This window comes from Pelodiscus sinensis, chromosome 13 (assembly GCF_052426305.1).
Source record: "Pelodiscus sinensis isolate ZL-2025 chromosome 13, ASM5242630v1, whole genome shotgun sequence".
NCBI lineage: Eukaryota > Metazoa > Chordata > Testudines > Trionychidae > Pelodiscus > Pelodiscus sinensis.
Genome location: NC_143064.1, coordinates 12,712,942 through 12,733,653, shown reverse-complemented (window position 1 = coordinate 12,733,653; position 20,712 = coordinate 12,712,942). Strand labels below are relative to the sequence as shown.

The window sequence follows — 20,712 nt, the reverse complement described above, 5'->3', positions numbered from 1 at the left end:
TGTCAGTGATGCACTGGAGGGGCTCGTCTACACTGGCCCCTTTTCCGGAAGGGGCATGTAAATTTCATGAGGAGTCGTAGGGAAATCCGCGGGGGATTTAAATATCCCCCGCGGCATTTAAATAAAAATGTCCGCCGCTTTTTTCCGGCTTTTAAAAAAGCCGGAAAAGAGCGTCTAGACTGGCCCCGATCCTCAAAGTAGGAATAAGAGCCTCCGGAAAAGGGCGCTTTTTCCGGAGGATCGGGGCCAGTCTAGACGCTCTTTTCCGGCTTTTTTAAAAGCCGGAAAAAAGCGGCGGACATTTTTATTTAAATGCCGCGGGGGATATTTAAATCCCCCGCGGATTTCCCTACGACTCCTCATGAAATTTACATGCCCCTTCCGGAAAAGGGGCCAGTGTAGACGTAGCCAGAGGGGTTTAAGCTGGGGGCTGTAGGTGATGACTAGTGGTGTTCTGTTCTTTTCCTTGTTGGGCCTGTCTTGAAGCAGATGCCTGGGTACTTGTCTGGCTCTGTCAGTCTGTTTCCTCACTTCCCAAGGGGAGGTTGGCAACAACCAGTATAAACCCATCGAACCTGGCCCACAGTGTTTCTTGAGGTTTGAAACTATGCAATAGATCTAAGCTGTCCAAAATTAGACTGGTTACTTCCCCTTTCACATCCGAGCTGCCATTTCACAGAATCCTTGTCAAACACACATTTGAGGACCGTAAATTAAAGGGTTACCCACAGTAAACAAACAAGGGCCTGTACTTTGGAACAATCGATTCAGCTTCTCTGTACTTGCGCGAGCAGAAGGATTGTATGGTACATGAAAATGGAAAAAATCTCACTCATAATCACCGCTGGTCTTCTAGGATCTCTTCTCAGTGCCGAATGTACAGGTTGGTTCATTTTAAACCTAGCAAGGCCTCTGCTTTTTACTTGCTTTCATAGGTTGGATTGCATTTCTGTCCTCTGACAAGGAATAGTTTACCAGCAACAAAATTCACATTGTAATTGCTGAATTTTATAGGTTCTCCATTTAAAAATATATCCTCTTGAGAATAAAAGATATATAGTTTCTAATGGTGATCAAATTAATTCCTGCGCTGCTTTTTATTTAAAATTTGGGACTTTTCTGATACTTAAAAATGGCTGAATCTAGAGAAATTCCTTGAAATTAATAGACATTAATACACATAAAAAAGAGGAAAAGAGATTCATAAATTAGTTTCTGTGCCTTTTACTGCATATGTGACTCTCAGAACAAACTGTTGCATACACCAGTGAAAACATGATGGCTGTGTCTAGACTGGCCAGTTTTTCCCGGAAAAATCAGCCGCTTTTCCGGAAAAACTTGCCAGCTGTCTACACTGGCCGCTTGAATTTCCGCAAAAGCACTGACTTCCTACTGTAAGAAATCAGTGCTTTTTGCGGAAATACTATGCTGCTCCCGTTTGGGCAAAAGTCCCTTTTGCACAAAAGGGCCAGTGTAGACAGCTGAGATTTGTTTTCCGCAAAAAAGCCCCGATCGCGAAAATGGCGATCGGGGCTTTTTTGTGGAAAAGTGCATCTAGATTGGCACAGACGCTTTTCTGCAAAAACCCATCGAGACCAGTTTGGTCAAAGAGCAGGCATTTCCAATAGAAATGAGGTTGTTACTTCACATATTGAGGTGCGATCTGCTTTAAAGATTTCAAAGGTAGTTTTACCAATTACCACTAGGGGAGCAGGATCAACACCCACTTATGGAGAAGATCATACCACCCCTCAGGTGGAGTTGTGAGGTTGCATTCATGTTTGTGTAATGTTGGTGGGAGTCGGGGGAGGGTGGAAGAGACTGTATATCAGAGTATTATATTGTTATTTCACTTCAGACCAGACAGCCTGCCCTATCTGAGAGGATAAAATATTTTCAGAGTGTTTCCTCACTGATTAGAATTAAGAGCCTAAAATACAGTATTTCTTACTAGAGAATTCTGTGCTACACCCAGATATTGGGAACCTCAGGGACCCAGGCAAGAGACAATGTATTTAAAGAGTTTCATGGCTTCACTTAGTATCAGCTGATTCTAGGCAGCGGTTTCCCTGGGGATGGAACAGCATGTCCATCCTATAGCCTTTTATCCAGGATGTTGTTTTGCTTTTGAGAAGTCTTTTGCAGCATCAGCACATGACAGCATTCCCTGGAATGGCAGAAGGGCAGTAACTGGAGTTTGAGGTGTGCTTTGTGCTATATTTTAAATGCGGCAGCTGAAGAGTCACCATTTATATCTGGTGCACGTAAGTCAATTGGAACAGGTGCCTGCTATGTTCCTATTGGCTAGACGCGTCCAGGAAGCGATACAAGGTGAAGATGTTGCAAGGTGAAGATGTTCTAGTTTGGGTGTAATTAATCTGGAGACTAGGGATGTGAGAGGTTAACTGGTTAACCAGTTTACCAGTAAGCATTACCCTTACTGGGCGATGCTTACCAGTTCCAGTTAACCAGTGGGAGCTAGAGCAGCTCCCTGCCCACAATAGGCAGGGGAGCACTCCAGCCCTGCAGGGTCCACCATGGACAGCGGCTGCTCCAGCTGTCCAGAGAAGCCCCTGTGCACGGTGGGCCTAGGCGTGTTGCAGACAGAGGCTGCTGCCTACAGAGGGAGGGGCTGTTCTAGCCCAGCTGTGATGGGCACCCACCTGCCCCCCACAATCAGTTCACCTGCTTAATCAACTATATGGGATTTTACATGCCTACTGTAGACTAACTGTGGGAAAAAGCAGCAGAGCTGCTGAAGCAAGCAGGGTGAAAGGCTGATCGGACTATCCATTTTGTCCCTGAGCTGCACATATCTTGGACTGCCCTGGACCTTTTGCAGAGTTCAGCTGCAAAATGGCAGGTCCCAAAGTCAGAGTCACCACCAAAAGAGGTGGATTATTACCAGAGGGTAATGTGGAAGAACCATCTATGCTAGTATGATACTACGCCAGGCGATCTGTCTACCGTAACTGCCTTTGCATTTTAAGAGTGAGCTAATCAATCATCAGACATTCAGATGCTCAGAAGAGGAGGGAAATCAATTTTTGATCCCTCCCCCTAGCACAAAACCAAGCTATTGCCATCAGTCAATTGGTGTGAATAGTCACAAGTCTCTACCAGACCTGCTTTCTGAGAGAGCACAATTTTTTACTTCATCAAGACTTAGGACAAGGTGGTTCTATTAAGTTCGAGTATTTAATTCTCATAGGATCCTTATTTCCTTTGCTAATTGAAAGTAAAACGCCAGCACAAGGAAGACAGAATTGTAACCTTGTTTTGCAGTTTGCATTGTTATAAGACTAGTTGGAAGTTCTAATAATGACTTGCAGACAGACTTCCAGCTGAAGGTTCAATTCCTTGGTGGGGAGGGGAGGAGAAATCCAGAATGTCTCCAGTTGAGTTCCTTGGAATTACCCAAGTATAAATCTGGAGTCAGGGCTTTATTGAAGTCAGAGGGAGTTTGTCTGATGAATTCAGGGGGTGTTTAAAAAGGCACTTGGGTGTGTCTAGACTGCAGGTTTTTTTTTAAAAAAGTGGTCTTTTTTTAAAAAAAAACTTCCCCTGCATCTATACTGCCACCACGTTCTTTCTAAATTAAATTGAAAGAACACGGCGTTTTTTTCTACTGCGATAAACCTCATTTTACGAAGAAGAATGCCTTTTTTCGAAAGTGCTCTTTTGAAAAAAGGCATTCTTGAATGCAAACATGGCTTTTTTGAAAGAGAGCATCCAGACTGCCTGGGTGCTCTCTTTCAAAAAAGCGGCTCGCTTTTTCGAAAGTACTGGTTGTAGTCTAGACGCTCTCTTTCGAAAGACGTAGCCTGAGTGAGAGCAAAAACTAGCCGTAGCCCGAGTGAGAGCAAAAACTAGCCTTCTAAAAGCAAACAGATTCTATCTGGTTGTTATCAATTCTCACAAATTCCCTTTCTAGTCCTTGTGCTGAGTTTCTTCATCCTCTCGCCGACTATCAAGTAGCAAATGAAATTTATTTCCATTTACTCAGACATTTGTAAAAGTATGACTCTTATCTGAACAAGAAGCTACACAGCAATACTGTTTCACAACCTTAATGGCCATCTCTAACCCCAAACAGAACTGACAGCACCATCTAGTGACTACGAGAGGCTTTAATGTCTTCCACTCAAAGCCTGTTCATTTTAAGAAAAGTCCTTGAAAGTCTGGCTTTCAAATAGGTGATCAAGAAGCTTCTTTGTTTTAAAAAGCAGGTCTGTTCAAACACAAGGCAGTGTTTGTGGTGTCAGATGAAACAAAGTACAATGATATCTAGAACACAGCAAAATGTGTCAGGAACCAGAAATTTGGTTCCTGACAAATTTGGGAGTATTTGAAAGGTGCACCATCACCTCCCCCCACCCAGGTTTCCACCATCATTTAAACTGCTAAATGGGTGCCCCCACATTTCCCCACCCTGTCCCTCTGGGTGACCATCCCTGCACCCCCTCTTCCTGTAGGCACCATTCACCCCTGTCAGGGACACTGAAACCTTGATAAAATATTGCTCATGCTAGGCTGCCATTACTAAAGTCTTCAGTGGGGAATTTTCCAGTTGCAGACTAACGTGGATACCCCTCTGAAGCATTTTAAGGGGTGTTAGTTCTGGAGAAAAAAATTAAACAGTGTTTGAAGAGAGAAGACAAATTGTATTCATCTCCTTCGGATTGTCTTCTAAGACGAAATTCACCCCTCTGAAGAGGGTCACCATAAATCTTGTGCATTATTTACATCTCACTTGTGCCGTTAGCCTCTCTGCACTAGAGTGAAGATTGCCTCAAACAAACAAAAACAAAACAAAATCAACCAGCATTTTAAGACATGATCTACACAAAGCTTTTGTACTGTTTAGGACTATGTCTACATTGGCAAGATTTTGCGCAAATACTTTTAACGCAAGAGTTTTTGTGTTAAAGTATTTGTGCAGGAGAGCATCTACACTGGCATGTGCTTTTGTGCAAAAAATGTGCTTCTGTGCAAAAGCATCCATGCCAGCGTAGACATTCTCTTGTGCAAGAAAGCTCCGATGGCCATTTTAGCCATCGGGCTTTCTTGCGCAAGAAATTCATGTTGCCTGTCTACACTGGCCTCTTGCGCAAGAACAGTTGCACAAGAGGGCTTATTCCTGAGCGGGAGCATCATAGTTCTTGCGCAAGAAGCAATGAGTTCATACATTAGAACGTCAGTGTTCTTGTGCAAGAACTCCCCGCCAGTGTAGACAGGCAGCATGTTTTTGCGCAAAAGCACCTGCTTTTGCGCAAAATCATGCCAATGTAGAGACAGCCTAGCTGTTTTGGTTATGAAGGTGGTATTTTTAATTATACTGTCATACCAGTACAGCCTCTAGTGTGGACACAGTTCAGTATAAGTACCCTCTGTATACAGGGCTGGGAATATGCCAGTGATTTTAAAACTTTCTCTCATGATCCAGTTGAAAAAAGTGTTGATGTTGCACCCCAATATAATTTCACTAGAGTGTGGGCTCCAGGGTGGGGCAGAGGATGAGAGCTTTGGAATGATGGAGGGGGCTCCAGCTTTGGGTAGGTCAGGTCTGGAGCAGCGCCTGGTTAGCAGTGCAGCGGAAGCGGGGGGTGGCGGTGGGTGAAGGCAGCTTCTTGCCTCTCCTGGCACCGTAGACCATGCTGCCCCAGAAGCAGACAGCAGCAGGTTCCCAGCCAGTGGGAGTGTGGAGCTAGTGCTCAGGGCAGGCGCAGTGCATGGAGCCCTGTGTGCTCTCTTCCCCTCCCACGTCTAGGAGCCAGGCCTGTTCCCAGCCATTTCTGGGGTGCAGTGACGTGTAGTCTGTGGTGCCAGGAGAGGCAAGTAGCCTGTCTTAGCACCCCCACTGGTCACCTGATTCCCCTGCAGCAACAAGACCAACTGCCTGACATTCCACGACTCAGTACTAGGTCGTGACCTATAGTTTGAAAACCATTGGAATAAGCTGTACTAGAATATGCATGTTTATACTGGTGTAACTGTATCCATACTAGGCAGGGCTATATTGCTGTATGAATACCAGTACAGTTGAAGTGATATTACTACTACTGCATTTAAACAAGGCTTTAATAATTATTATATTGGAAGGCCAAATTGGGTGCATTTTTTTCCTGCTGGTGACTTACTCTTGACAAAGTGTGCAATATGCCCACACCCATGATGACTTGATGGGATAAGCACAGGCATGAAAAGCATGGCATTTGAGAACACAGCACATCCCCTGACAATTAACACATTGAGGGGAGTGTACCATCCTGTAACTACGGCTTGTGGCATTTTTTTAATTGCAGTTTTTATCAAAAACGAACAAGCAAGCTCCATTTTGCACAGGCAGAAGAGGTACAATTCAAATAGACTGGAAGAGTTCGTGGCAGGGAACCTCGAGAGAGAATGTATAGAAGAAAAATGCAGCTTTGAAGAAGCGCGAGAAGTCTTTGAAAACACGGAAAAAACAGTGAGTGTTGTTACCGCAGAGTGATAAACACATCCACCCTTGTTAACCTACAGGGAAGGGACAGGAAGGGAACAGGACAGGAAGGAAACTGCTCTACTCTGTGCTGGTTAGGCCTCAGTTGGAGTATTGTGTTCAGTTCTGGGCACCGCATTTCAAGAAAGATGTGGAGAAATTGGAGAGGGTCCAGAGAAGAGCAACAAGAATGATTAAAGGTCTAGAGAACATGACCTATGAGAGAAGGCTGAAGGAATTGGTTTTGTTTAGTTTAGAAAAGAGAAGATTGAGGGAGGACATGATAGCAATTTTCAGGTATCTAAAAGGGTATCATAAGGAGGAGGGAGAAAACTTGTTCATCTTGGCCTCTAGGGATTGAACAAGAAGCAATGGGCTTAAACTGCAGCAACGGAGGTTTAGGTTGGACATTAGGAAAAAGTTCCTAATTGTCAGGGTAGTCAAACACTGGAAAAAATTGCCCAGGGAGGTTGTGCAAGCTCCATATCTGGAGATATTTAAGAGTAGGTTGGATAAATGTCTATCAGGGATGGTCTAGACCAGTGTTTCCCAATTTTATTTGACCACAGTACCCTTTTAAACTCAGAAGAATTTCGAGGAACCCCTACAGCCAGGGGAGGCGGGCTTCCAGGACACAATTATTAAAGTAAGGATGCTAAATAAGGCCATGGGATCAACATTCTGTTTAATTGCACATCTTTAAAAATATCACATTAAATGTGTACAAAAAATGAAGCTTAAAAACTAATATGAATTATATTGGCAACTTTCAATGCAAAGAGTGGTTTTTCTTCTTTTCTTGGCAAATTCTTTTAATATTTGATTCAATACTAGAAAATTGGATTTGCATATCTGGCACGGGATTCAGTTGATTTCTGTATTTTGTTTTTGTTGATGCATAATTCAAAAGCCCAGTTTCACACAGTATGTGCTGACTAAGGGTAACAACTGACGAATTGCATGTCTTGATAAAGATGAATATTCTTGATTTTGACAGAAGTCTCCCCAAAATGTTATCAGAGAAACATCTTTAAATTGTTTTATTAATTGGCCGTCTGAAGTGATTTTGATTAGGTTTTCATAATCTTGCATAGAAAAGCCAACTGGCTTTTCTGTTAAACTTAATGGATTTTGAATCCAGTTATGGTTGTCATTTATGTTTGGAAAATACTTAATGATGTTTGTGTATAAATTGCAAAGATGATCTGCAATGTCACTACAAATATCTTCATCAAATTTGCCTTAATTTTCTTCAAGGAAAAAATTCAGAGTGGGGAAACACTCCAAATTATTTTGTCCTACAGACGATATCCAAAATTGTAGCTTAGATAAAATTTTGCCATTGTCATGTTTCTCATTAAAAATATTTACGTTCTTTCCTTGCAGCAACAGATTTACTTCATTTAGTTTTGTAAAGATGTCTGCAAGATATCCAACTCTCGATAACCACAAAAAGTTTGTTAAACAATAAGACAGTTGGAATTTGTGATCCAGCAAATATGTGGAGAGCTCATGATGCAACACAAATAATCTAACCAGAACTTTGCCTCACAATAACCACCTGACTTCTGTATGTAGAAGCAGGGCTGTGTGCTGACTACCCATATCTTCACACAATTTTGAGCAGTCTTGATTGTAATGGTCGAGTTTTTATATAATTAATAATCTGTACTGCTTTGTCCAACACATTTTTAAAAGAGGGAGAAACATTCTTAACTACCAGAGCGTGTCTGTGGAGAATGCAGTGACTGCTGGTGCAGTTTGGTGCTATGTTTTTTATTTGTGTTACAGCAACAGCCACTGTTCCTACCACTGCTTTGGCACCATCACTGCACACATCAACACATTTTTCCCTACTTATTTCATGTGTTTTCATTAAGTTATCAATAGAATTGAATATATTCTCACCAGTCATATTGGTTGGCAAAAATTCACATAAAAGTAAGTCTTCAATAGATCTATTAAAATAATGGACAAATACAAGCAAAACTGCAAGACCTGCAACATTAGTGGACTCGTCTAATTGTAATGAATATTCATCACATAAATGCAGACAAAAAATAAGCTCCTTCTTGATGTCAGCAGCAAGCTCGTGAATACGATGCATGACAGTATTATTTGATAGTGGCACAGCCTCAACTTTTTGACAAGACTCCTGATCCAAAATGCACATTACAATATCTTTTGCACATGGTTTTATGAGTGATTCCCCAACTGTGTGTGCTTCACGGGCAAGTGATATATGATAGCTAACTTTGTAAGACCCCTCTGTTGCATTTTCTTTGTCTGTTTTGGCAATTTTTTACATGAAAATTTTACTTTTTTCAAGCGATTCAAGCTTCCACTTAAAAAAAACTAATGTCTTTATCTTTGTATTTTGAATGATTTGTTTCTAAATGTCTTCGCAATTTAGCGGGTACTAAACAACTATTGGATAATATTTTGTTGCAGAGTACACACTGGGCACTTGGAGCATCTTTATTTCCATTGCTTGTGAATCCAAATGATAAATAGTCCTCGCAATACCCACGTTTCTTATTATTGGTCTGTAATTTTTCATAATTAACTTGAACTGCCTTGGTATCTTCCTTGCTGGTTTCAGAAACAACATGGTTGCTTGAAATACTCATTTTTCTCTTTAAAGTTCCTTCTTTAAGCCAATGATCCATGGGGAATTTTGGTTTCAAGAATAATGTAATCCTATGTGTAGATACTATTAACTTGTATTTTTAAAGTCACACACGTGAGCCACGCTTCCTGACAGTGGATATGGGGATTTCCGCTTCCTGACAGTGAGTAAGGGATTTCTGGTGTTATATACCTTGTGATCGCACCACTGATTGACAGCACCCTCCACCCCACTCTGCATTTCCAAAGGGACCTAGTAGCAGCAGTAGCTGCTGGTCCTGCTTCTGTTAATCAGCACAGGAGTCCTCTTCTCCCCCTCCCCCGCTGCCACTCTGCCTTTTCATAGGGACCTAGTAGCAGCAGCTTTGGAAAGGCAGAGTGGCAGTAGGGGAGGAGGAAAAGAGGACTCTTGTGCTTATCAATAGAAGTGGGACCGGCAGCTGCTACTGCTACTTGGTCCCTTTGGAAAGGCAGAGCTGCAGCGGGGGAGGGGAGGTGGCTGAAAGCCCGGCAGGGAACCAGAGAAGGAGCTAGCGTCTTTGCGCACCGGGTCCCCTCTGTCTCTTTGGGGAGGGCAGAGGGATCGGGTTCTCGCGGAACCCTTACTTTCACTCCAAGGAACCCTGGGGTTCTGCAGAGCACCATTTGGGAAACACTGGTCTAGACAGAATTTGGTCCTGCCATGAGGGCAGGGGACTAGACTCGCTGACCTCTCGAGGTCCCTTCCAGTCCTACTATTCTATGATTCTATGGGAAAAAAGCCTCTTTTTCTCAGAGTACAATTCAGCCTGGAAAATGGGCCAGCATAATACATCAGAAGAAGTGGGTTTTGCCCACAAAAGCTCATGATATTATCTATATATTTGTTAGTCTCTAAGGGTGTGTCTACACTGCAGGGCTTAACTTGAAATAAGCTACACAAATGGAGCTACATCAATTGCGTATCTTATTTCGAAATAGCTTATTTTGAAATTGGGAGCATCTATACAGCACTTATTTCAAAATAGAACACTTTTCCTCCGACTTCCCTTACTCTTCGTAAAATGAGGGTTACAGGAGTCAGAGTAAGAAATCCTCCAGCTTAACACTATTTTGAAATAGCTGCCTACTGTGTAGATGCGGACTAAGTTATTTTGGAATAGTGCAAGTTATTTCAATATAGTGTGGCAGTGTAGATGTACTCTACAGTGCCACAGGACTACTCATTGTTTTTAAAGTTACAGACTAACAGGCTACCCCCTCTGGGACCTATGTTCATGTGAGTCTTGCATAAGCCCTAATGCCTGTGCTGACCTACTTCATAAGAGGAATTTTAATCCTAAAAACTTTTTATTTGGATCCTATACCTAAAGTTTGGGGAGGCTTTACATCTTAGTTTAACTAAGTAGTTTAACTCTCAAGTTAAATATAAAAAAAAGTGATCATGTTATTGTTTCTTTGTTTTGTAGATGGAGTTTTGGAAAGGATATATTGGTAAGAGATTTGCTTCCTCCACCTTTCACATACATAAAGCCCCTAAGTAACAGGTACAGGTGTTCATCAAAAGAATATTTCTTATTTAATGGAATGTGTGCCACAGTAGAGCTATTCAAAGGAATGACTAGCACAATGAGGAATGTAGCTCCTCAATTTAGTCCTTTTACCTATTCTATCTGCAGAAAATTCACCATGTTGGTTTTTACATTTTATTTGTATTTGTTCAAAGAGCTTGAGTGGACAAGTTTCACTCTGTGAGCTGATACTGACAGCTTGCTGTTTATGGTGTGCAATTGGTCTTGTGCCATACAAAGAATGTTTCTGCTTCAATAGAAAAAAGAAATGTTATGGTTTGAGAACAATAGCAAATTTCCCAATTGCATGCATATATGGTTTTGTGACCAGCCCTTCTCTAAACATTTGTGTGAGGACATCATGTTTGCTTGGCGATAGTGTATTAAAGAGAACTAGGAATGTGGCCAAGGCAGATAGCTGTTTGGAATTCAAACAGAAGCTCACAAACACTTGTTTTGCATCTCTTGTCCAGCTCTGCTTCACACTGACAATCTGTCCCTTCACTGCATGGTCTCTAACCCCCATTGCTCCATACACCCACCAAAAAAAGGAAAACCCACAACAGCGAACACAAAAGCTACCAACCAACCAAGGATGTTTTGGCACATGAGTTAAAGCGGCGTTGTAGGCTAGCTGAGCCCACAGACCATCTCACGCAGTCTTAAATAATTTATGAGAGTCAGGCCAGACTATACAATACAAAAATTACATTTTCATTTTAAAATTGTCTGAAACAGCCATCGTAATACAACTGAAATGCTGAATTTTGGTTTTCTATGTTTGAAACGAAAGACCCCCTTTAAAAAAAAAAAAAAGGTTCTCCTTTCACCACTGTGCATGTCTGACTTGTTTAGCACATGAGCTGCTAGTTCCCACATTAGTGCTGAGTGGGTGAAATTCACAGTTGTGCAGAGACCCATGTGGGACTTCAGCCTATTTGAGAACTTACCTGATGCACAGACCTTGTACTCTACACAGCAGTGAATTTGGTTGTGAGGGGCCATCTTCTGCGCCACACAAGCAACCTTTGGGGAGAGTCTCCCAGGCTTGCATCAAAATTCTCTGATGCCCTGTGCTGTGTGTCTGCACAGGAGGAAAGGATAAGTGGGCGCAAAACTTTACTTCAGTAACGTAGTAGAGTTTTTATTCCCTAGTGCAAGCTGGTAAGTGGCTGCAAAAGCCATGAGGTGGCACTAAAACCTGTTCAGCCTGCAGGCTGGACATTCTGTAATGTGTTACATTTTACCTCCTATTTCCATTGAAACGAGGGGGTGTAGGAGAAAGAGGATCAAGCATTAACAGCTGAATTTGCTGGTGTCGCCTGAAAGCATCAATCCACTCTTCCCCTCTTTGACTTTGCTATTTTAAGCATTTCAACATTGCTAACCCAATTGCCAAGTTTTTCTAAAACAAATTTTCTGATCATTGATGTTTTTCCTCACAGGAATTTCAGTGACTCTCAGCTGCCATTGTTTTAAGAGGTCTGTTTCTAGCCCTCACAGCTGTGGAGAAACGCTTGAGACCTGAAAAATCAGGGTCCTATGGGAAACGCTGAAAACCAGGTGGCCATGTCACACTCTCCTCCAAGGAAGGATGAGGAGTGAGACAGCTGGGTCTGCAAGTTCTGAAGGAAATCTACCTGCTAACTCCTGCTCACTAAATAGACATAGGTCCATGCTCTGATCTGACACTAGTGAGAATTGAGCAGCGCACAACTGAAGTCAGAGGAATTAACACACCAAACGACTGAAGTGAGATCAGGTTTTGACACCATAATCAGGTCTGTGCCCATAATGCATCTGCAGAGGTCACCTCAGGGTTGCCGCTGTGTCAGCGTGTCATGCAATTATTTTCCAAACACTAACGTTTCACTTAAAAAGGTAGTTTTCCGGTCCAAGCTTAATTTAACATTCGATATCCTGAGCCCTGGGCAGGGGGAGAAGTATACCTCTGAGCTTCAAAAGTGATAAATGCTCTTGCTTGCTAACTAACTAAACTTGTTTTCATTTCCAAGATGGAGACCAGTGTAATCCAAATCCATGTAAAAATGGAGCCCGTTGCGCAGATGATATTGGCTCCTACGTGTGCTGGTGCCTGGCAGGATACGAAGGGAGGAACTGTGAGCTAGGTATGTGCCAATGGGCCATGTTCTCTCTGCCCAATACCATACATAGCCACATGCACCGGGGAAAAATGGGTGTGAATAACTTCCATTCTTCTTGGGTGGTGTTGTATAAGTGCGGTCAATGACCATGCGACACACAGATGTAACTCTTTTGTAAATGTATTCCAGGTCTCTCCTTCTGGGCCCAATCTAGTGAGTCTTGGTAATTTAGCTCCTGCTAAAACAAGTCTCACCTTCTGCTGTTGTGTTCCCTGGTGTTAGCTAGGGTGGCAGTCACCACAAGTGAGAATCAGATTCAGAGCTGTTCGGTAATGTCATGCCTGCCAATACAAATATTTACATCACCTTTAGATTCGGACAAACCCTTCCCATAGAGATTGTATTAGTCAGGGATATTTAACTCCATAGGATAAATCCTGAGCCTAATGAAGATGATACAAGATTTCTTTTTCCCATTAATTTCAATGGGGCCAGGATTTCACCCCTTCTCTCACACAACTTCTGGAGAGGAAGAGAGGCACCAAAGTTCACAGAAAAAACTGGAGTTTTCCCATTGACATCAAGGCAGCAGAACAAGAGCTATAGCACTGAGATTTGTTTAAAACCCTACACTTTCGTGCACTCAGGCGTTCATGAAAATAGAGACACTTCGGGTTTAAAGGAAACAGGGTCACCATCTCGTTGTGCCTGCCCACCCTTGGATTGAGGATAGCCAGCCTAATGAATGAGCACGACAAAGAGATTCTCTGTTCACTTGGGTTTTCGCTCCAGCAGGGACGAGGTGCAGATCCAGAAGGGTGTTTCAAATTGGCATCAAAGAGTCTCGAGCCACGTCCATCTTGTGGAGGGGAGGCTGGGACTAAAATAGCAATAGAAATGAGGCCCCAGGAGTGACTCTAAAAATAGTAAACAATCAGGTAAGCATGATGACAGGGACGGATGTGGCCTGGAGGAGGGGGAGTGGAGTTAATCTACCATGAAGTGATTTGAAAACTTGCTGAGAATTAAAACCGACCTGTTGACTATTTATTCACTTCTGACACCTGGAAGATGAGATTCTTGAAAGATGGGAAAGCGAAGGGGAGCATGCCTCAGAAAGGTTCACAACAAACTGAGTGTTGGTCATGGGCAATGGGGAATCAAATCTGGCACTTCTGGGTCTTATGCATCAGCCTCTACTACCTGAGGTAAAAGACTCAATTCTTAGGCCTTGTCTACACTCTGGCCCGCTGAGGGGGGAACAAAGAGGGTAGCTGCTCCAGGGCCCAATGATTCAAAGGGCTTGAGGCTCCCAGACATCAGTGCCACTACCACAGGAGCAGTGGTTGCTGGAGCCCCGGGTTCTTTAAATTGCCTCTGGAGTGCCACGTGACATGCTCCGAGCATCTCTCCGGGATGTCAGGGGGCCCTATGTAGCATGCTTTGGGCAGCACTGAGGGCTGGCTGCCCCTAGCCCACCCTTTCTGCCTGATGCCCCCCCCCTTCCAGGAGCATGGACCCAGCCACCCCCACTTTGCCCTAGGGCCCAGTGAGTCTATTGGACACCCCCCCCCCCCGTCTACATTACACCCTCCCCCCATCGATCTAAGATACACATGACACTGCAGATTTGATCCACTGTGTGATGAAGATAAGCCATTAGAGACCCATGTAGCAGACTCATCCATCTGCACTTACCAAGCTGCTACTAGAGGGGAAATAGATCACCGTAAGTTATCATGCCCTGCCATACTCCATACTCCTCCCTCCCCCCCACCCTCCTCCCATCCCTCTCCCCAGCTGGGGAAGAGCATCTCATGCTCCAAACGCTTCCCAGTTTTATTTCCTCTCCAGGCCACCACCCGTAATACCGACATCCCTTGCTGCAGTGTCAGGGACAGGGAGTGAAGTTGGACACAGGGTCTTCTTGCTTAGACAGTAGAGGCTTATGCCACAGAGTGGTCCCACTGCCAACGAACAACACAGAGGCATCAGGATTACATAAGACTCCATTACAAGCTCCAAACTCAGTTTCATCAACAGCTGGGCTCGGGCTGGTGAGCGATTTGTGTGGATCCGGGAGGATTCATGGTTTGTGTTGTGGAAAACCAATAGTGCTTTTATTTGGTTAATGAATCAAAACCTGATTGACGTCAAATTGGAGTGAACCCAGAACTGTAAGCAAGAGTCAGAGTTCTAGCCCAGGGTTTGCACAGCACTCTGTGTCCTGACTCCAGACTGAAGAGAGAGGGGGAGAAGGGAGCGTGGTGGGGAATCTATGCAACCGGTAGCCAAATATTTGTCCAAACACTTCCAAGTGGCACTGCCAAGTTCCAGAGAACTCCAAAATGCTGAGTGGCCTTAACCTCACTGACGTCATTGGTTCCAGAACTGGTGCTTTGTAGCATACAAGGTAGCTGCCCTAGTGAACTCTGCTCCCTCTCCATACTGCCAAGCAGATCACTGAAATGACTGTCTTCCTGAGAGCTTGCTAGGAGACTGGGTCCTACCAGAGCAAGCAGGGCAGGCCTCAATAGGTGTTCAGTGGAAGAGCAATGACAACAAAGCCAAAGAGCTTTCCAGCAGAAAGAGATCAAGGGACCTACCATTTCACCATGACTTTCCACAATAATCCCACCAGTTTCATTCAGTTCCAGCTCAGACGTTTGCCATTTTGGGAAAATGGCTTTAACATGGGACAGTCGATAGGCCAAATCTGGACCACCAGAAGCTTTTGATCTGACCCCCAAATCTTCACTTGTTATTTTTTTGTATTGCTTTCTCTGAAGTCCAGACCTTGACCAAGAAATTTGCACCTTGGCAAAAGAATAATGATGTGGCCCTGCTTTAACCTTTTGGTCTCATATATGCTGTCCATGTCTTCGTTAGACAAGTGCATGGGTTAGACACTCTCATTCAGATGTTCAAGGCTGATAAAGGGGTTTAGTCACACTTTCAGATTAAATGGGTTTTATAGCTCCAGCTCCTTTAACACACACCAGGCACAAATTTCTCACTGTAGCACATCCTGATCAGTGGTTTCATTGGAAGGGAGGGTGCCAATTTGCTTCTACCATGCAACGGTTGGGATTGCTTACATGCTGGAATCTAAAGGCCTAATCTTAAGTGTTAACCTCCCCTAACTCCTAGACTGCTCCCAAAGTAAACAACTCAGTGATGTGCTTCTTAATCTGTGTCTCTTTCCAGCTGTGCATGGGTTGCACTTTTCAAGTATTTTATGGGTTTTGGTTTAATTTCTTCCAGATTCAACCTGTGCTACTAAGAACGGAGGGTGCAAGCATTTTTGCAGAAACGACCCATCCCACAAAGTTGTTTGCTCCTGTGCACCTGGCTATAAACTGAACGCAGATGGAAAATCCTGTGACCCTGCAGGTCAAGTTCTACAATGGTCTAAAGATTTGCACTGAGATTTCTAACGCTTCCTAGAGTGTTTAGACGCACAAATGTCATTGAAATGAAGGCATACATCTAAAATCTTTAGGGTTTTTTTTTGAAATCTCAGTCTCTTGCTTCATAAACATGTTATGAAATGTGTAGCATGGCAGTTTAGCAATGGCTGTGGATATTTTGTTGTGGATAAGGGCCACATGTTGGTAGCATAAACCCATTTTCCTAAGGCCAGCACTCTACAGAGCAGGAATGGGATGCTTAAGAGTAGGCATAGGGACCACTGCTTATTTCAGGTGGCCATGGCCATATCTACACATCACGTCTACTTTTCCTCTGTCTGTGTGTCAGTATGACCCCCTTACAACATTGTCTGTGGAGCTCCCCAACTTTCGAGGGAGAAGCCATGTGTCCAACTGCTCTCATGTCCACAGGCTATCTAGCATGCATGCCATGTGAGTTCTTGCAAGTCAGAGCTATTACACTGTTAATCACACACATTCTTCACATTTGGGAGGCTGGGGGCTTTTAGATCACAGTACACAGAATGGAGAAAGTCTACATCCAGTCAGAGTGGGTTGCCATCCTATAGATGATCCCATCTTTGAACACCATTGGGAATTGTCCTCCAAGTTCTTTGAGAAGCTGTCATTAGAGACATGCCAAGCTAGTACTGCTTTTGGGTGCTATTTCTATTACACCCCTCTTTAGTTAGAACAAGACATACAGTAGATACTAAAATATGGAATCTAAATTTGTTGTTAATGAGGTTAAAAATCTTTAGAAAGGGGAAAAAATGGATTTTCATGGTTGCAACTTTAGAAGCTTTACTTTAAAAAAAATCATGTCACAAGTTTGCTATTTTATATGCATAGCCCAGTAATGTAAGTGAGAACTAAGAAGTCATTGAAAAGAACAGTTAACTACAGAGATGGGCAATAATTTTTGGCTGGGGGCCACATAAAAAAATTTTGAAGTGGGCCCAGGCCACCCCGGAAGGGGCAGGGCCTAAAATGGAAGAGGCGGGCCCAAGATACTTCTGGGCTTCCCCATCCCCAGACCATGATTGGTCTGGGGGTGGGGAAGACTCTTTGCCCCCCCTCCCACTAAGCACCCGTGACCCTGGCAGGATGGGAAGAGGTTTTACATGTTCTCCCACACCCAGGCCAATTAGAGTCTGGGGGCAGGGGAAGTGCATGAAGTTTCCTTCGCCTTGCCAGGAGCACATAGATCTTCGAAGTGCTGCACGCTCCTGGCAGGGTGGGAGGAGACTTCAAGCGCTTCCCCACCCCCAAGTCCTGATTGGTCTGGGGGTGGTGGAAGCACATGAAGTTTCCTCCGCCCTACCCCCACCCTGCGAGGAGCGTGTGGCACTTTGAAGTGCTGCGCACTCCTCGTAGGGCAGGAGGAGTCTTCGCATGCTCCCACGCCCTATGGCCAATCAGAGATTGGGGGCAGAGGAGCACACGAAGTTTCCTCCACCCTGCTAGGAGTGCGCAGCACTTCAAAGTGCTGCATGTTCCTTGCAGGGTGGCAGTAGGGCGGAGGAATCTTCATGTGCTTCCACCACCCTGAGGCCCTAATTGGCCTGGGGGTGGGGTAGTGGCAAGGCCTCTGTGGACCGGATCAAATCCAGCCCACAGAGGCCCTTTTGCCCGCCCCGGTTAACTCTATTTTCAGTGGGGCTGTAGCCATGTTGGGCATAGAATACTAGAAACACAACTCGGGTGAAGAACACCTCTGTGTAGATCAAAAGCTCATCTCTTTCACCAACAGAAACTTGGCCAATAAAAGATAGAAAGTAGCTTAGACATGCCTATGGAAAAGACCAGTTAACTATTTGCATTTAAAGTCATTAGACAAGACAACTTGTTTTTAATAACTCCAAAATGCACTTACTAGTCTATCCACAGCTTTTTAGTAGTCTTCTCACCTTCATCCGTTGTAAGATGTTTACATTCACACACATAATTTCCATGCTTTTCTAGTTCAGAAACGCACAGTATTTAAATTGCACAATACTGTAGTTAGTTGCTATAGAAGTATCAGTTATAATAAGCAAGAGCAGTGGAGTATTGCTTTCTCTTTTACTGCAATGGGAAAGTTGATTTTCTTGGTTTCTAATTTTGACATTCCAAGCAACCCATAGTAGACTTTCCAAAATTCCTTGATACTTTTAAGTGTTTGAGTTTTTGAAACTTGAATGTCTCTTGGGCACATGTACAACTATCATATTAAGTTTCCTTCTTGTGTACCACTATGAGTGATTGAGGTTTATGCAGAACAAAAATTAGCCCTTTCCCTGTAACCCTATTGTTTTCAAGCAGATTTGCACAGATATAACTGGTAGGAACTTTGCTAAAAGAACTCTGACTTTGCCACACAAGATGAAATAGAACCTGCAGTTTGTAATTCCGAGAGTTGTCTGGTAGAGTGGAAGACAGGAACAGTGAAGTGCAAACAGGAACAAGTAGTAATAAGCAGTTACCTTTGTCACTAATGTAACTAGATTTGGCTGACAACAAAGCAGATTTGTTTGGTAAGGAGTGTCATGTTTATATTAGTACTCTAGGGTATGTCTACACTACCACCCTAGTTCGAAGTAGGGTGGTTAATGTAGGCAATCGAAGTTGCAAATGAAGCCCAGGATTTAAATATCCCGGGCTTCATTTGCATCTTGCCGGGCGCCGCCATTTTTAAAGCCCCGGTAGTTCGGACTCCATGCCCGTGGCTACACGCGGCACGGAGTAGGTAGTTCGAATTAGGCTAATTCGAACTACCGTTACACCTCGCTCTAATTCGAACTACCTACTCTGTGCCGTGTGTAGCCGCGGACACAGAGTCCGAACTACCAGGGCTTTAAAAATGGCGGTGCCCGTCAAGATGCAAATGAAGCCCGGGATATTTAAATCCCGGGCTTCATTTGCAACTTCAATTGCCTACATTAACCACCCTAGTTCGAACTAGGGTGGTAGTGTAGACATACCCCTACTGAGCAGAACCAGGCACCAATCAAGAGTCCAACATCAGCTGGTTTGAAGGGATCTGGAATTACAGAGCACAATTTTTCTCTCTTCCCCTTTTCTACTAAGACTCTCAAATTTACTCTGAGTATGGAGATCATCTCCAGAGAGATGGTCCCTGAGCACTTCCCCTCCTATTGGAGATCTCTCACCATCTTTGGCAGCAGCCATTACTGGGAGTCAAGACACAGGCTGGTGAAATAGTAAGCAAGGGAAAGAGTAAAAGCAGACATAGCTTCAGAAATAGGGCTGGAAGGGGGATATGGCAGAACCAATGAGACACAGAGGATACAGAGCCGTGATCTGCACAAAGCATGGTTCCATGCAGCCACCACCATGGTTGGTGGCATAATCTGAAATACCTGTTGGCTGTGTGTTTGCAGGGTTTATGGGGAAACTTCATAGCAGATGGGGAATTACATGAAAAAAGGTTGGGTAGGGGCTGGTCCTTGTGATATACCCACTCGCACCCAACCTACAGCAGCTCCTTTAAAACAAAGCATTCCCAGGGTGCAGGGACAGCTGGGGCCTGATTTGTTGTCAGGCCCCAATGGGCACAACTAAGGGTAGCGAACAAAGTCTTTTATCCCTTGGAGAGGAAGATTTCCCAGTCTAGTTTTCTGTATCTTCTATTTCTGATTGGCAACCAGTGCAAGTGAAGGTATTGTCTGACACACGGCATCTGCCCACGTTTATAGTCTTCCTAGTTTTTCAAGCAGGGGAACATGACATCCCTGACCATGCAACACAACCCCGAACGCCTAAAAGTCTTTTAATAAAATGACTGATTAGGTGGTGGGGACCGAGGCTGTATATGACAGCAGAGTTGTGCCATATGAGGGTACGTCTAAACTACATGGCTCCGTCGACGGAGCCATGTAGATTTGTTGTTTTGGCAAAGGCAAATGAAGCCGCGATTTAAATGATTGCGGCTTCATTTAAATTTACATGGCTGCCGCGTTGAGCCGACAAACAGCTGATCAGCTGTTTGTCGGCTCAGCGCGCTAGTCTGGACGCTCCCCTGTCGACATCAAAGACCTTTGTCGGCAGCCCCGGTAAACCTCATCCCACGAGGAATAACGGGGCTGCCGACAAAGGGTTTTGATGTCGGCAGGGGAGCGTCCAGACTAGCGCGCTGAGTGGACAAACAGCTGATAAGCTGTTTGTCGGGTCAGCGCGGCAGCCATGTAAATTTAAATGAAGCCGCGATCATTTAAATCGCGGCTTCATTTGCCTTTGCCTATGTGTCTAATCTACATGTCTCTGACGACAGAGGCATGTAGTCTAGACACAGCCAGAGGCTCCTACTGAGTCAGATACATCAGCACTTGCTAAATTGTGAGTAGTTCCACAGGTGTCCATTGAACTATTCTGATACGTAAGGTTAGGCATATGCCAAAGCATCATGCTGTAGAGAGCCTGAGTTAGTCACCTCCTCACCTGCATGCATGCACGCGCACACACAGGTCCCCCCCCCCCCTTTTTTTAGTCCTCAGAACTGATTTCTAATACCGGGT

The 20,712-nt window shown here is 44.1% G+C and overlaps 1 protein-coding gene across 1 annotated transcript in view; it reads left to right on the top strand.

Annotated features, from left to right (window-relative positions):
• Positions 1–733: 733 nt before the first annotated feature.
• F9 (coagulation factor IX) overlaps positions 734–20,712 on the top strand; it is a 30,049-nt gene continuing 10,070 nt past the window's right edge. Inside the window, exons 1-5 of the mRNA XM_006115451.5 lie at positions 734–883; positions 6,306–6,469; positions 10,558–10,582; positions 12,675–12,788; positions 16,029–16,157. Of these exons, the coding sequence (XP_006115513.3) occupies positions 811–883; positions 6,306–6,469; positions 10,558–10,582; positions 12,675–12,788; positions 16,029–16,157 (505 nt within the window). The 5' untranslated portion in view covers positions 734–810. The remainder of the gene's footprint in view (positions 884–6,305; positions 6,470–10,557; positions 10,583–12,674; positions 12,789–16,028; positions 16,158–20,712) is intronic.